This window comes from Rhea americana, unplaced genomic scaffold (assembly GCF_003343005.1).
Source record: "Rhea americana isolate MKP2758 unplaced genomic scaffold, rheAme1 scaffold_34, whole genome shotgun sequence".
Taxonomy (NCBI): Eukaryota; Metazoa; Chordata; class Aves; order Rheiformes; family Rheidae; genus Rhea; species Rhea americana.
Genome location: NW_028186468.1, coordinates 6162652 through 6179090, shown reverse-complemented (window position 1 = coordinate 6179090; position 16439 = coordinate 6162652). Strand labels below are relative to the sequence as shown.

Here is a 16439-nt window from a genome sequence, read left to right as displayed (position 1 = left end):
GCCGCGCAGCGCCTCTCGCCGGCGGCGAGCCCGCGGAGCCGGCGTAGCGCCGCGCGGGTCCTCGGCGCCGCTGCGCTCGGGCTCTGCACGCGGAGGAGAGTTCCGCTTCCCAAACGAAACGGGCCCCCGCGGAGGGAAGCTTGGAGCGAGCGCGGTGCTCGGCCTGGCGTAGGGGGCGGCGGGGGAACAAAGGAGCGCGGACGGGGAAGGGGAGCCGAAATCCTGCGGGCCCGGGGCGTTCAGGGAGCAGCGGGAACCGTGTTTGCTGCCCGATCGCTGGGCTCTGACGAGTGGTGGTGGAGATTCGTGTGCCTCTGCAGTCTGTTGCTACTGAATCAGYCCGCTGCGGCACTTCACTGCCACCCGCTTAGCCCGGAGAGCCGTGGTGGGCAGCGTAACAGGTCCCTTGTTCAGCGGAATCCGGCAGAAGAGCTCCCTGAGCTCAGCTAACGGGACTCTGACTGCTGAAGGGTGGTGTCTGCGCACGCTTCTATACCTTGAGTCGAGCGGATTTGATTAAAAGACGCGGTGTTGCTCTTCCAGGCAAGACATCTTTATATTTGTGACTTCCACAAAAACTTAATTCAGAGTGTGAGAAATAGAAGAAAGAGGAAAGGCAGTGATGATGATGGTGACTCACCAGTGCAAGACATCGACACTCCAGAGGTAGCTAAATAGTTGTTTTCTAATTGTTATGTTAAGCTTGTTCTTAAMAACTACCAAGTCTGCACTAATGCTGCTTTTCCACTGTTACAGCTCTCCTTATTTTGGAGTATGGGGGAAAGGGCAGRCTTCTAAGTCCTTAGCGTATCAAGAGCTGACTGAGTTTTATGGAGTATTTCCTGTATTAATCCTGCAGACTAAAATGAACAAGGCTCTTAGACTGTGTTTAAGTGTCTGCTATTTTTCTCAGAAAACTGTCACTTTCAAATATTCCTTCTTGATGCTTCATTTTCAGAGTTCTAGAAGAAGTGATACTTYGCCACATAGTAGCAAAATCTGTCTTCTGCAGGAGTTGACAACTCTAAGGGAATTGCACATGGGGCTTAGGATATAAATGTTTCACTACTTCTGCCCCTGCAATCGTTTCTTTCTGCCTGTGAAAATGTGTTGCAGAATAGTTCTTGCAGTTGCTCTGTTGCTCTGGTCCAACTCAAGTTTAGTAAGGGTAGCTCTTYGATTTTCATCCCATGTTTGGGAAGGAGACTCTCTGCATCAGTGAGGAAAGAAATGGAGGAGGATGGCCCTTTAGCTGTTTGTGTTCTCTACTGGAGACCTGTGAAACGTTATCGGCCGCTATAAAGCGAACTGCAGCTCTTGAACCTTTTTCATAGTGTAGTGGGAGAGAAAGCAGCAGGTTTGTAAGAACCCTGCCGTGACCTAAAGCCCTTTTCCTACRTGTATACTGGATTATTTCTGCTACAGCCTGGCTTAGCAGGTGTTCTTCTGTGTGATAATTCTGAGCAGTGGCTGTGATTCCTACCTGGTTCCTCTAAGAGGGATTTTCAAGGTGTTTCAGATATTCCTCATTGAGTGTTAGTATAATGGCATCCTCGCAGAAAAAATCTGCAGGTATCAGCAACAGAAGTGATAAAACTTTGTGTAAGAACCTCTGCCCGAAGGCGCACAGCTCCAGTTTGAAGGACTGAGGGTCTTAGGGTATTTTTGGGAATGACTTGATGCTAGCCTGTGTTTTTGTCTGTTAAATATGTTGTATCGCTTTGCTGAAAGTTCTGCTGCGTGACCTAAGGTAGCTGCCTGGCGCAGTGGGAACTGCCACTTTTTAGCAAGCCTGTTTTGCTTTCCAATACAAGAATTCTAAAGTATGTCATGCTTGATGGGTATTTCTGGAACAGAAAAAGCAAGCTTTTTAGTGATAGTACTGCAACCAAGAAAACTGGCTGGGTACTGCATTTGAGGGATTTCTGCTTACTCTGGGTAATAATATGTCCCTCACATTGATTACTGTATACCTTAGATCACAGAATCGCAGAATGTCTGTGGTTTGAAGGGACCTCTGGAGATCATTTGATCCAAGTCCCTTGTTCAGGCAGGGTCAAGTAGAGCAGGTTACTCAGGACCCTGCTGAGTTTTGATCATCTCCAAGGATGGCAACTGTGCAGCCTCTCTGGTAGCCTGTTTCAGTGTTCAACCACCCTCACAGTTTTTTTTAAAAAAATGCTTTCTTATGTTTAGACAGGACTTCATGTGTTTCAGTTTGTGCCYGTTGCCTCTTGTCTTATCCCTGGGGCGCCACTGAGAAGAGTCTGGCCTCTTTGCACTCTTCTATCAGGTATTTATACACATTGATAAGCTCCCACCTTGAGCCTTCTCTTGTCCAGGATAAGCAGTTCCAGCCCTGTCAGCCTCTCTCCATATGGGGATGCTGCAACCCCCTRATCATCTCTGTGGCCCTGTGATGCCTGCAGGCTCTTGATCTTCAGTATTTTGGTTTACTATTCACTTTACTAAGGGAAACAAAATCCGTCTGAGGACCTTCAGGGCTCTCTAGTCTCCTGAATCTTGACCATCACTAGCTGTTAGAAATGACGACTGCAGACAGGAAAGCTTCCACAGTACTGCTAGCTTCTGGGATTTTGCAGGGAGCTGATGCTATTCCTATGTGTGATTCTCTAGGGTGTGGGTTCCTTTGGGAAGTGGAGTTTATGCCAGGTAAAATTCAGAATACCAAAGGATAGCTATCCTCTGTTGCATAAGGTGGTATGCTCTGGCCATTTTACTAAGTACACAGTAGCTTCATTAATCTATAGCTTCATTACTTCTAAGAATGTTGTTCTTAAATACTATTCTTTATAGCTGAGGTTACTAAATGAATTTAGAGTGGAAGTGAATTCCATAATCAGTCTTTAATGCTGTGATTTTGGAGAATATTACTATAATTGCAAGTGATCTAGCAGAATTTCTCATTCAGTCTATTTTCTTGGCTTTTTTCCTGGCTTTTTTCCTGCTCGGTTTTTTGATTAAGCTCCCTGACATTGTCAGGGAAGGTAAGGTGTTACTCGGAGAAGTGACTGTTGGTGAGAGTTTATGGGATTCAAAACTGAAGGAGTACTGGGTTAAGGTTGTGTATTTATATCCTTAAGAGGGGCTTGTGCAATTCCCTCAACTGTCAACTCATGCTGAAAAATAGTTCTGGGCAACTATGCCTATGCACATAACTTCTATGTTGTGCTTATGTAGCAGCAATATGTTTGGAGACCAAGAGCAGCTGTTTTCTTCTCGCACCTTAAGCCAAAAAAACTTTGTACTTCAGACTTTTTCTTGGTTCTAAAACATGCTGTCTTATGGTGCAGCTATGCTGTATATTTATGCAAATTCTGTAAAATATGATGGCTGAAATCACAATATAGGGACTTCCTGTGAACCAGTTCTTCATAGGTACAATATGAAAGTTGTTATGGGGCTTTGATCATGTTCAAACAGGAAAACAAACACAATCCCAGAACTGTTTACAGTAATGGATTCCAAATATTGTCACTGTAAAAGAGAAAAAAGGCCATGCTGGGTAAAATAGTCTTAAACTGGAGTGTTTTGCTTTCTTCTGAAAGGTATGGGGTAGAGGCTGTTTTTCTCAAAATGAAGTCTATTGAACTGACAGTCTACACTTGTGATCTACTGTGAGATTCCCATATGTTCTTGAGGCAAACTATTAACAAATGAATTTTGATCAATTAAATCAGATGACTTTCTTCCTCTTTYCCCATGTTTTCTAGGTTGATTTATATCAGTTACAAGTAAACACACTTCGAAGGTACAAAAGACACTTCAAGCTACAGACCAGACCAGGACTTAACAAAGCACAGCTTGTTGAAGTACGTATGAGTGTGTGTTCTGTAACAGAAAATGCAACTTATTATGGCATGTGGTTTTCTGTATAGTGTGGTCCTGGCATGAAGAACATATGTGATCTGGATTTTATGAGAACAAAAGRGAACTGCTTATCTAGCTTCCTTCATTGGTCACCACTCCTCGGTSAAATAAACCAAAAGTCCTTTACAGAGGAGGGACTTTTAACATCCCAAAAGAGTGTGTACTGCTTAAAGACAAAGTGTGGAGTTGAAACAGTGAGATGAGTTGTTGCATGTGTCTGAATATCATGGATGTGTCTGCACATCAGGTCATGCTTTCACCCTAGATATTCTGCAGAAAATAATTAGAARCTGAGGTAGCAGTGAAATTCTAGTAGGACAAACCTGGCTTTAAAAGCTAGTCAATACATAGATTTTTTCCATACTTTCTATACAGAAAGATCTAAAAAAATTATGTATTATACTAGTATTGATAACACTGAAATCTGTCATCAGAGAATGAAACTTCATGAAATGAGTCTTTTTCTTACCAATACTTTTAAAAGTAATGAAGCACTTTATTGTGTGTGAGTGCAATTTTTAAGGGATCCTTCCACACTGTACAGGTGCAGTTTACAGAATGCTGATGTAAATACATAGAAGAACTGGTGTTTCTTCTTTAAAATAATAACTGAAACCAGGGATATCTAGCTTTGGGTGGTGATATACTCAGTTGTACTTCTGTGTAGACATTTTGTTGGTGTCTCTACTAATCAGTGTGGATTAAAGCCAAGGTTCTTAAATGTGCAAGCAGTCTCAAGGCCAAGCTGTAAAACAGCAGTGTACTGCCAGCGCTTCTGCTGCAACAAGTAAGAATTTAAAATCGGTCTTCTGTAAGTTRAAGTGTGTCCAGTTCTTAAATTAACAGAACTGTGATCTGAAAGAGCACAAGCGGCTTGTTTTGTAAAATGGGCATTTCCAAGGGTCTGCTTCAGGTACATCTTGTACAATGCATGCACTGATTTCTGCTTCTTGATGTAGATACATTAACAGGCAAATCATTTTCTGTCGTGTGCTTTGACCAATCCAYATTTTTTTGTGAGCTGTAGCAGCAGAGCTTTCTTAGTTTAGAYGGTGCATATGGTTCCTTGTAACCTGTCCTTGTGCACAGCAGACACTCCTCTAGCTGTTAGTACACTGAGTCAGTACACTGAGAGCGAGTCTCTCCAACTGTTTTTAGATAAGTAATATTTTTTTTTAATTGTTGGATCTAGAATGCCTTCTAACTTAACCTAATTATGCTAAACATTCATATTTATACCCTATGGGAGTTAAATGAGCAGTCCCATTTCTTTACTTCTTCCTGCTAATCTTAATCTGCCAAAGAATTCTGCTTTCTTAAAATTAGCAGTCTATTCTAGAACTTCGAAAATCACAGAAGTAATTCAAGAACTGTTTAGAGACTGTCAGATTTTAGTTGTTACATCATATTTTTTTTTTTTTAATCATCAATGGCTCTGTTTTGAAGAGCTAAATGTTAGATAATGACTCTTGAAGATTCTTATATAGGGTCATACTGGTTTCTAAACATGACTTCACACAGATCCCGCAACCTGAGTAAGGAGCAGTAGCCTCTTATTTCTATACTGTAGTTCTGTTCATATTCTCTCATGGTTACTTGTTTTATATTTGAGCTTTGCCTACACGTATGTAATGACACTCTTACCTTTGCTTTGAARGGTTAATTTCTCTGAAAATTTCCAGGGCTTTTTAGTTCAAAAATTAGGGTAAAACTGGGTATATTTGGCTCATCAGTGTCAGTGAAGAGGCTCCTGTCCTAACTTTTGTATGACAATTAAAAATTATTGGAAAGAAATAGTGTGGGGTTTTTCGGTCAATGAACCTTTTAAACTTCCTTTAATGTAATTGATTTAAATCTGAATGTTCAGTTTCGGCATATGAAAATGGTTATTTAATTTCCTTGCATTATTCCTTTATAGATAATTGGCTGCCATTTTAGGACAATTCCAGTGAATGAAAAGGACACCTTAACATATTTCATCTACTCGGTGAAGAATGACAAGAACAAACCAGATCTAAAGATGGATAGTGGGGTTCATTAAACAGAAAAGGTTGGGACTGAGACTCAGGCTCCAGATCAAAAGACTGAGGGTTTTTGTTGATATGCAAAAGCTTTCTTTGTAACTTTTTTTCCCAGAGAACTTGTCTCTTTTATTTTTCATAATCTTGATGATTTATTTGAAAACCACCTCTTCTGAAACAGTTTCTTCAGCAAAAGTATTTTAAATAAATATCACTGATATTGTTGCTCAGCTGGGTGTGTCTAACTTATTTATTGAGTTACTTGTAACTAATAGTTAAGCTTTGACTACTTATGATGTTAAAATATTTTTCAATTAAAGTGTGCCAAGGATACATTCRTAAATGTACTTAGTCTCATGATGCAACACTGTTTTAAAAAGAACAAAAAAAGAGCAGCAGAATTGACAGTAGATTCCCTTCTTCCCAAGGTAAAAGGCTGTAAGTGGCAGTTCTACTTGTTAGCTGAACAAAAATACTGAATAATGTTTTATTTTTTCCTCTTTGGAAGCAAGAATTGATGGGGGCTTTCCTAATCTGTTTATTCATCTTGTTGGGACCTGTGCTTCCAAGCATTGAGGCCTTCTTGCTCCTCTTTTAAAAAGAAAAAATTGCAGCTCTTGAATTTCGAAGGTAAAAGCATGGATTAAAAGCTGTAAACTGCACAGAGTGATCCTTCCACTTGGGAAGAAATACTGTAGTTGCAGATGTAGATGCCACTTACCTACGCTGGTTGTGGCTAAGAACTTAACTGGAGAATCAAAGACAGAGCTGATGCTTGTTTGATATGGTTTCCTGTAATGTTTTGTTTGTTGCATGTATTAACTCAGGCCTGTTGAAGATGTTACCATATGTTTCTTTTTTTTTTTTCTTTAAGGAGTTGAACACTCTTCTAGTTGAATATCTCGATGAAATCTGCTGTGTTGAAGGGGGTATTTATATAATATTTCTCTTATTTTCACTGATAACTACTGTTCCTGTGTTTTTTAGGAACAGACTGTTCCTAAATGTGTGAAATTTGATTCTCTTTTTTTTTTTTCCCTCCTTATTTTAATCTGTGCACGTAGGTTGACAGGGCAAAAAGACTTCTAATCTCAAAGCAGAGAAGGACACGGCTTCAGCTTGTTCAGTTAGTGTATGTTGTAACTTCTAGTCCTATCAGATGTTTAAGTCTTTTCTTAATGTGGGAAAACTAGGAAAGCAATATTTTTATAAACTAATCTGCTAGATGTTAATCTCCTAACTTTTTCTAAAACTGCTTTGAGCTCACTAAARCTGAGATGCTGTCCTATTTTGCTTTTTTAGACCCATTGCGCTGTTGCTGAGGACCGAATAATGATAAACCCTAAACTCAAACTGGCTGCTCTCCCAGTAGCTATCAGTGGCCTAATTTCTTTCATTTGCAGTGTCTCATATATTTCCACACTAAAGTTCTGTGCTGTTGGCCTAAGTTCAAGCTAGTTAATGATACGTAGCTAGTGGTAGCTAAAATTGATCCTCCTTTGATGAGGAAATGTTATAGTATCCATTTCACTGTAGTGACTGTAAAGTTGTCTGCAGATGACAAAATGAATTTGTGCGAAGAATATATAGCAAAGTACTAGTTAGAAAAACAGGGTACCTGGCAGTGAATAGGACACCCGGAAGATAAAGTTTTTTTTTCTCTAGCACTGAATGCGTGTCAGGGATGGATGCTGTCACGTGGGCCTGGCAGGACCTGTAGAAGCTTTCTTGGGAGGGCAGGAGTGTCGAGGCAGGGAGGGGGAAAGAAACAAGAGCAAAAGCTCCTGCAGGAAGTAAGTCTTAAAACAGCAGCTTTGGTGACCCCCATCCTGCATGTGAAAACYGGCAAAACTTTTCACCTGTGGATTACAGATTTCCCCTAGTCAGGACTGACAGAAAGGAAGTCATTGAAAACTGCCTGCCAACTTTACTGCCCGGTTGTGCCTTTTCCTTAAATTTTTTGCTACTGCTGCTCTGGAAAGCCATGAATGACATGGGCATACGCAGTGTGATGAGAAACTAGATGGCAGGACCAACAAAAGCTACACGCCCTTATTACTGCTAGATGCTTAGAGGGGACTTTCCACAAGAATGGATGCCATATGTTTTCTTAGAGCTGGGATTTGGGATGTTTTGACTGTTGGTTGCCAGATTTCCACCCCCTTAGCCTGCTGGCTGATTATTTGGTAGGAAGCCTGAATGACTCAGGAATAATTATACAAACTAAGCTTAAAAAATCCCAGAGACTCAAACTGTTTGTCTAACAGACAGTAGCCTAAAAATTACTTGGTAAAAATAGTACACACAGATACACTTAAAACATTTATTATTAGTTATGTATAATCAAAACAAAAACTAGTATTAAACCCTCATTTGCCAAAGGATGAAGAACACAGTCACTGCAACATTTCCTACTTTTTGTGAAGTAAAACTCTGGTGGTAGTGGTTTTCATGGAGTAAGGTTATAAGATTATTGGATGCATGGTATCTTGCTTTGAGGGAGAAAGACTAAAAATATTTCCATCAATATCATGTGTTTTCCATGTGACTGACTTGACAGCTGAAGAGTTTCTGTGTATTAGGCAATAAGGTAGCTTGCTACCTGTAAGTCTGGCTTATTCAAGTGGCTTTTGTTAAACTATTGGCTATTTTCCTTATATTATAATCAATATTAGCAAATGGTGAGAGGTAACCGCACATCTACAGCCTAGACCATGGTAACTCTTAAACATTATGATGATTTTTTTAATAAATATATATATATACATTTCTAGTTATCGCTCTGTCTTCTCACTGCTAGCAACTTCCCTACAAAGCTACCCTAAACACAAGGCATTTTATTCTGAGGTACTGTATTTCAAACAAAGCTTGATCCAAAAGCTGCTTAAGTGAGGGGTTCTTGTGTTGCCTTAGCAGACCATGCATCAGTCGTAGCCTCTTCAGATGCCGTTCTGAATGTATACGCTCTAGCTGCTCTTCTGATAGAAGTGCAATGTTAAGGTTAAACATTTTAACTAAGGTTTTATGCATTTCATTGTTATGTAGGTGATCAGTTAGACATAATTATGACTATGCTTTAGTTGCTGTTAATGTGAGCTTTGACAGTTTTTTCCAGTGGAATTTTGGAATTTTCAAAATACAAGTGGTGTAAGTTTGCTGTCTTTCTTTCCTTTCTCGAAGTTGCTTAAATAGAACATGGCAACCTATCTACAGAAGTGCCAGATATTGAGTAGCTTCAGCTCAAAACAACATTAACTGTGTAACAACAGTAAAGCAACAGGAAGCTGCGTTATGGAACGTTATGGAAGATTGCTACGAGAAGTCATAGTCTTAACTGCGTTATACAGTAGGTTGCTACAAGGGTCACCTTCTTAACCACATTAAATATTAAGTTTAAAGTTCCTATATCAAGCTAGTTGGGAATGTTGTCCTTATTTAAAAAGAGAGGCCTTTTGCTGGGAGAAGCATATTGAGACAATGATGTGCCTTGTAYCAAGTATTATGGAAATTAAGGCAGCTACTAAGTTTGAAAGGAAAACTTTACTACTTACATCTCTAAGATTCCAAAAAGATATAGAAAAGAAATTTTCATACAATGTAAGAAGCGGCACTCTATTATGGTTATAAAGGAAGAGTGTTTTTTGTTTTTTCTTTAAGCACTGTTGGGTAATTGTAGACTGATGTGCCTGTCGTCTTCACTGGTAGGTTTGATGTCAGTCACTGACTGTTGCAGGGGATCACAAAAGATATCTTTGGTCCAAAGAAAATATCTCTGAAAGACATTACCAGATATTTAAATAATTAGGTTATTGCTTTATTGGAGCTGTAACAAGACAAGCATTTCCMATTTGGGGGGAGGGTAGGGTTTGTGGGTTTTTTTGGTGGGGTCTGTATGGAATTATGTTTGCAGGATGTTCTTTCAGTAGTGCAAATGCAACTCCTGATCTGTATGAAGATATCTACCTCTGCTTTGGAAGTGATAACAAAACCTTCATTGACTGACTAGTGTGCCAGGACCTTACGTCTATTATTTTTGTTTTTAAAGGGTAAACTTACCAAGTATGTGCTATTACAAAAAATAAAGAATTTGGGCATGTGCGTGCACACAGTTTAGTGCAGTTTGTCCTGAGAGCAGACCTACAAAGTAGGTCTTTTGTGCCTGGAGATGGATGAAGGTATGCTTTTTGTATATTTGTATCAAAATAAGAGGCTTTCAATGACTAAAGCTCAGAGACTGAAACTGGAAGCTGAAGTGTGCCTCAAGGTGAAGTCRCTATATGTAGCTTGGGGAGGGGGAATGAAATAGGAAAAATGTATTTAAACCTTCTTCAAACCTTGCAGTTTGCCAGAAGAACAGTCGAAATATGTTTACCTTTAAATTTTATATGTGCTTGGCTCAATTCTTGTGTCCTGGCCTACTAATACTATGAGTACTGAAAAGTTACYTTTTATTACGTTTCAGGGGAGTTGAGAAGCTCAGGAGGTAAGAGGGGCATTAATGTTTCATGGCCACTATCACTTGCTGGCATTATACAGGTAAGCAAAAATGACTGACTTTACTTTTGAAGTGTTGATGTTTTAATCTAAATTTCTTGAAGAAAATACTTGGCTGCAAAACTGAACAAGATGATACCTCTTAATGTATGTAATTATTTCAAGCCAATAAATCACARGCTGGTGGTGTTTATTAGCTCAACAGTAAGTTTGTTGAAATGTATGCTCTTTCTTTAAAACAACAGAACCCACATTCCATCAAAATTTCTGTTCTGCTCTGTCAGCACAATGTCAGCAAGCCAGGCAAGCGTTAGTGGTTCCTGGGCCAAGTCTTCTCTTCTTTGCAGGCATTTGTAGACTTATTTCCCTTTCCCCTCCCTTCCCCCCACCACACTTACTTTCCTCCCTAAAACAGCTGTCTTCACAGAATCATTTATTCAGCTGGCATATCTGCATATGCCTTAGAATAGCAATATAGCTCTTTATTGTGTATCAGGAATCTAAAGACTTTGATGGTCATGAAAACATATTCATTGCAAAGTGCTGCTAAGGAATTACTGTAGTTCTCACATTTGATGTAGATCAGTTATTGGCAGAAGAGTCAAAAGTAGTGATCTGAATATTAAATTTTCCTATAATAGGACATGTAGGTTTCAAGTATGCTAAGCAAATCCTAGATGAACCACTGAAAACCTAATTTAAAAACCGGCTATATCTTGATACAATTTCAAACCACCTAATGTGATGCATTTCTTTAAGATAGTAGCTCATTCCTCAGATGCTGACTATAAAGTAATGGAAATACAGTGTGTGGGTATATAGAGCTTATTTTGTATAAATGTGAAAAGGAAAATAATCTTACTTTGGGCAGCAGAGTAATTCRCTAAAGCTGCAGTAACAGATGATCTCACAGCCCTTCCCTTCCCAAAAGTGATCTTGCAGACTTTGATCAATTTGTCGCAGGTTAGCTGCACCTTCAGGGATGCTGTGACAGTTGTGTCCTCTTATCTCCCTCTTGTAACAGGACAGCCGAGGAGAAGGCACTGYGCTGGTACCCAGGAGCATGCCCAGCAGCAACAGAGCTGAGACCATCTTCATTTTTGCAATGCTTCCTGTTGTAGCAGTGCTAAAGAGAAACGAGGCATGTGAAATAAGTGTAGCTGTTGGACAGATCAGTYTTCCCGATTTACTTGCCTTTCTTCTTCCCTGTGAACTTTTGGAAGTTTGAGTCTCTGCAGGAGAGTGTTTTCTCCTAGGAGGTAAACGTTGCTGTGGAGTTGATATTCATTGCTTTCTATACAACCTGTTCCTTTTCTTGGGAATTGAGGCTTCTGTTGCTGGCAATTTTATTGTTTCTTTGGCCTCTCACCTTGAGAAAATTGCTTTGAGCTAGACATGTTCTCCCAGTGGTGTAAATGAATGTACTAAATGCTACCAAAGCGGGGAAAAATGTTCAGAAGTGTTTCATTGCCTTCCTGGTGATTTTGGCTCTTTGAGAGCTGTTGAAACAAGAGTGGCTCACATAAAAATTAGTAATCTTTCCCCTTAAAGCTTATGAAGAACTGTCTGCTGCTTGAACCTGTTGTGACTGACTGCTCAATAAACTTGTAGTGTTAAATGCAGCAAAGGAAACTGAAGCTCTCAGCAGCGCTTTGAGGTGTTGCTGTCCTGAACAGGAGTCTTGGTGATTTTCACACTGCAGGCTGTAATATACTAGAGTTACTGAGAAACTTTTGTCGTCTTTCTGGTCCTGAAAACTACTTAGCTGAGTCATGCTGCAAGAGGTTGTTGTGGTTTAATTGACACCACTTTTTAGAAGACAGCATAAATTATTCCTTGCAAAACTCTGCTTTCCATCATCTGAGCGAGCTTGAGCACTAGCTGTGCTATTCTGCGCTGCTTTTGCGCAGAGACTGCGCCMCAAAGCTTTGGGTGAGACCCTTGAACTTGCATTCAGTTTCAAATTAGTCTTGYGTTTTGAGCAGTGCTTCAACCTGGATCTTATTGGTATTAGAAGGAGGGAGACTGGTTGGTTTGTTTGTTTTGTTTTTTTTACCTTTYCTTACCCTTGAAGAGAGAGGGCTTCAGCTTTCCGAATTTACATAGCAGTTCTGCTCTGAAAGCTGATGCAGAGCAATGGTCTACTCCATTCAACAGCTCTCCCTAAGTGTACTCCTGTCTGTTTTACTGCCAAGAAGAGAGAATAGCAAAATTGCTGCTCTTCATCCTGTTGGCACTATGGAGTTGATCCAGCATTATGGGCTGGTTCCTGGTCTTTCCCGTGAGGCTGCAGAATAGATTATTCTAGACTAACCTGAAAATAACCAGGAATAAAGCAATGTCCCCTCAAAGACTGTCAGATGCCAAGTTTAGACAGTAGGGCTGCTGTCTAGAACAAAAACTCCAGCATCCTTGATACAGAAGTCACTGATGTGGTATACAGGGTCTCATCTGTATTTTGTAAAACTCTTGAGGTAACCGTTGAAAAACAAACACGAAGCTATTAAATGTATGACTTTACTGTATTCTGTAGTAATTCCACCACCACCACCCCCGTAGTTACATCACCAGCCTGTCTGTGTTGCTGATCTTCTGCTTCTTCAGCCAATGAATGAAAAACCAGAGATTATAACTAAGGAAACCTGGAAATTAGGATTCATATAATGGATGAAATACTACACCTGGATGCATTTTGATTATGTTATTATATGAATATGAAAATATTATATTTTTATAAGTTCTTGTGCAGACTTGTGTTTTTGAACACTGGTAGCCAAGTAAAATATTAGTGTCTAATGTATTAAGGAATATGACTAAAATGAAAATAAGCTCTTGTGTCTTTTCTAACTACTGTCATAGAAGCAAAATTCATTGAATGATTTCTTTTAGTTTCCATGAACTTGTATGTAAGCTTTCAAGTAGGAGAGTCCTATAAACTACTACAAATGGGGCCTTGGGGATCTATTTTTTAATTACCTTAGAGTGCAGTATTAAATAACATACTGTCTTTATTAGTTTTAGACCTCAAAACTACTACTCAAATAAAGTAAACATTGTTCTAACTTTGCCTGATGTTGTTTTTTAGACTGAAGTAAAGGATCTGTATTATCATAATAATGGCTTTATTTTGTAGGATTGTAAACACTGCACAGTTACGAGGGTTCTGCTCCAAAAAGTCTAATGCCCAAAGAGAACAGGTTTGTATATGCTGTACCTTGATGAATGCCAATGCCAAGCATATTTTTCTGTTCAGGTAACTGAATTTAATATTTTGTGGGAGAAGAGTTCCATAAAAGGGAAATCTATGGAGTGCAGTTTTTGTGCTTTTGCAGGATGAGGTGTTCATGATATCTTGCTCTTGTGTATATTTGATATTCCTAATAATTTGGGYGAGTTTTTCCTAGTTGGAGTTAGTTGGGATGCTAATTTGAATCTGTTGCCATYTGCCTGTCTTTTCAGTGTGATCACAGGAACACATTCTGTTGTAAAAATGGTGAGATTTTRTCTGTAGACTTTCAAATTTGCAGGATGAAAAAAATCGCAATCTACAGTTTAAAGTAATTCACTATTTGCTGTGGAATGTAACAGGGTATTACTACAGTGCATCATCAAGAGGTTTGATATAGATAACACATCAGCATTAACGAAGCAAGGTCTTGTGCTGATGACCTATGGACAGAAAGAGGTCAACTACTTGTTCATTCTTGCTGGTATTCAGAATTTTGTTTTGTTTCTATTTATATATTTCCTCTTTTTTCAGATACTAACTTAACTTTTTGAAAAGATCTTTGACTGAAAGTTTTCTTTATTTCTATACAGTAAGAAAATGTCTATTGCTGTAAGAAAATGATGTCTATTTGCAGATGAAAGATTCCCAAGGAACTGAACTGTTTTATTGACTGCCTGCACAGGATCAATGGGGATAAACTCAGCAGACCTTCCAGACGTGGCCTACTATTTCTGAAAAACTACTATGATTTATTTTCCTGAATATGGCTTCACAAGTAATGCATAGGTAAATAACAGAACTAGGAAGTGCATGTTTATTTTAAGATGCCTGTAAAAGACATTATCTGTTTTCACAAAACACAGGAAAAACTCTTTTCTTGCAGAGCAAAACAGAGAAATTTGGTGAAAAAAAATCACCAAGGTGACTCAAAGAATTGTTGTCAGCAAAAAAGTCTGACACTTGTTTGTTTTTTTAAAAAACTTTCTGAAAAGGTACGATCTAACCTAACCTGGCTGCTTTACCAAGACTATGCTGTTTCAAATTCTAACAGGAATAAAGCCATCTAAAAATATTTAAGTCCCAGTATTTGCGTAAGTCCTTTTTGATGAATTACTTCATTGGTTACTTTGACATTGTGTAAGTGATGTTCTGAGAACAAGCTCAGCTACAAAAACTGGTGCTTTGAAACCAGAGTTTTGCCTGAAGGAAAACAGGTAGTTTTGGAATATGTCCTGCAGTGTCAGCAATCACTGCCATCCCTGTTCGTTCAGCTGAGAGTTTTTGAATTGTCCTGCCAGGCAATTTGGCACAGTATACTCTTTGGATCTGCTAGATGTAAAGGGAGTTTTGAAAAGGACCAAAAAGAAAACAGAAAACCCCAAATTTTAGCTTCTGTGGCCAAGAACAACAGGGAAACATTTACTGAGTATAGTAACATGCTTTAGAGGTCAAATGATTATCAGTAGGAGCTCAGGTGCTTGAAGCTGGRTAGAAAAATAGGGAAACCTGTGAGAAATGACAGTGTATACTTTGGCATCGCTAGAGAGTCTGCTTATTTGGAGAGCAAAAGATAAATGTTTACAACTCAGTTTATCAATCATTAATTGATACGATTTAGTGTTATTAAGCAATCTGTGTATTTCCAGTTGCCTGAGCTTGAAAACAAAGACTACTTTGCTCTAATTGATATCCTTTTGGTGATAAGCCTCTTCCAGTCAGTTCACTGGCAAGTGCTGCATAAATAAGCTGGCTAATTACACTTAAAGAGACGAAGGAAACTTCATACATTTTTGTTTTCTTAATGTGCATTGAGCTAAAAATGCCTGTTCAACAGAGAATGCTTTTTATCATTTCACATTTATTATTCATTTGTCAAGCTTCCATTTCAGGAACACCTGTAAAAAGCTGAGCTAAACACTTAAATATTTAGATGTGTTAGTGCATTATAGTTAGGTTTATTAACATGTTCATAAGGAATGATTACACAAGAGCTGCATAACTGATATTATGAAGCAGTTTTTTTCCATTAAAAAAAAAACCTTCAGATCTGTTTTGCTTGAACAGTTGGTACATTGTAAGGACAGCAGCTATTCCACTGAGGATGAATTCAGTGAATTACTGCTTTGTAATTACCATCAATACTATGATTCTTCCCAGGATTTGGGTTCTCATTAAAACTCATTTAGTTTTCTTAAAGACAGCAATTCATTATGAGCGCATCTCTCCCCACATTCGCCAATTTTGCAGTAGTGTCAAGTACACCRAAGTAATATAGTATGTTTAATGACTTCATATTAACAACTGTAACATCCAACTTTGTGAAGAAGAGTGAGATAGTGAAGGACTTATCTTTAGCTGGATTGTACCCATGCATCTGTCTTTTATAACATCTTCTGCCTACAATGCATTTGCTTCTCCCATATATATTTCTAATTCTATATCCTGTAACTAGCATCAGAAGAATAAGTGCACAAGGATAATTTCAGGAGCAAGACATACCTCTCTCCTCTGCTTTGCTCCCTTTCACTTTCTTGACAGCTGTATCTTTTTAGAGGTACCCGGGGAGAGCTAGGGCTGGAGGAGATGGGAAGAGGGAGGGCTGAGGGGAGATGCTGCACAAACACCCCTTTGTTTGCCCTGACTTCTGCCTGTGACTGACACGCTCTCCCCTCCAGCGAGGGGCCAGAGGATGGGCTGCAAGAACTACGCCTTTCAGTTACTGCCAACCTAGGCAAGAAAAAAAAACATGAACTGATCCTTTCTAGCAGGAAATGATGAGTCCGCCCAGGACTCATGAGAAGGTG

At 39.2% G+C, this 16439-nt stretch overlaps 2 protein-coding genes across 2 annotated transcripts in view; one reads left to right on the top strand and one right to left on the bottom strand.

The window, feature by feature from the left end:
• Window positions 1-6142, top strand: part of SAP30 (Sin3A associated protein 30) — a 9095-nt gene extending 2953 nt beyond the window's left edge. The window contains exons 2-4 of the mRNA XM_085311319.1: window positions 524-666; window positions 3735-3833; window positions 5810-6142. Coding sequence (XP_085167445.1) covers window positions 524-666; window positions 3735-3833; window positions 5810-5932 — 365 coding nt within the window. The 3' untranslated portion in view covers window positions 5933-6142. The remainder of the gene's footprint in view (window positions 1-523; window positions 667-3734; window positions 3834-5809) is intronic.
• Window positions 6143-8678: 2536 nt separating this feature from the next.
• Window positions 8679-16170, bottom strand: SCRG1 (stimulator of chondrogenesis 1). Its single transcript, XM_085311411.1, has 3 exons — window positions 16135-16170; window positions 11269-11532; window positions 8679-9684 (listed from the first exon to the last, which is right to left on the bottom strand). Exons 2-3 carry the CDS (start codon window positions 11502-11504, stop codon window positions 9630-9632), a joined length of 291 nt encoding a protein of 96 aa, XP_085167537.1. The 5' UTR covers window positions 11505-11532; window positions 16135-16170; the 3' UTR covers window positions 8679-9629.
• Window positions 16171-16439: the final 269 nt, after the last annotated feature.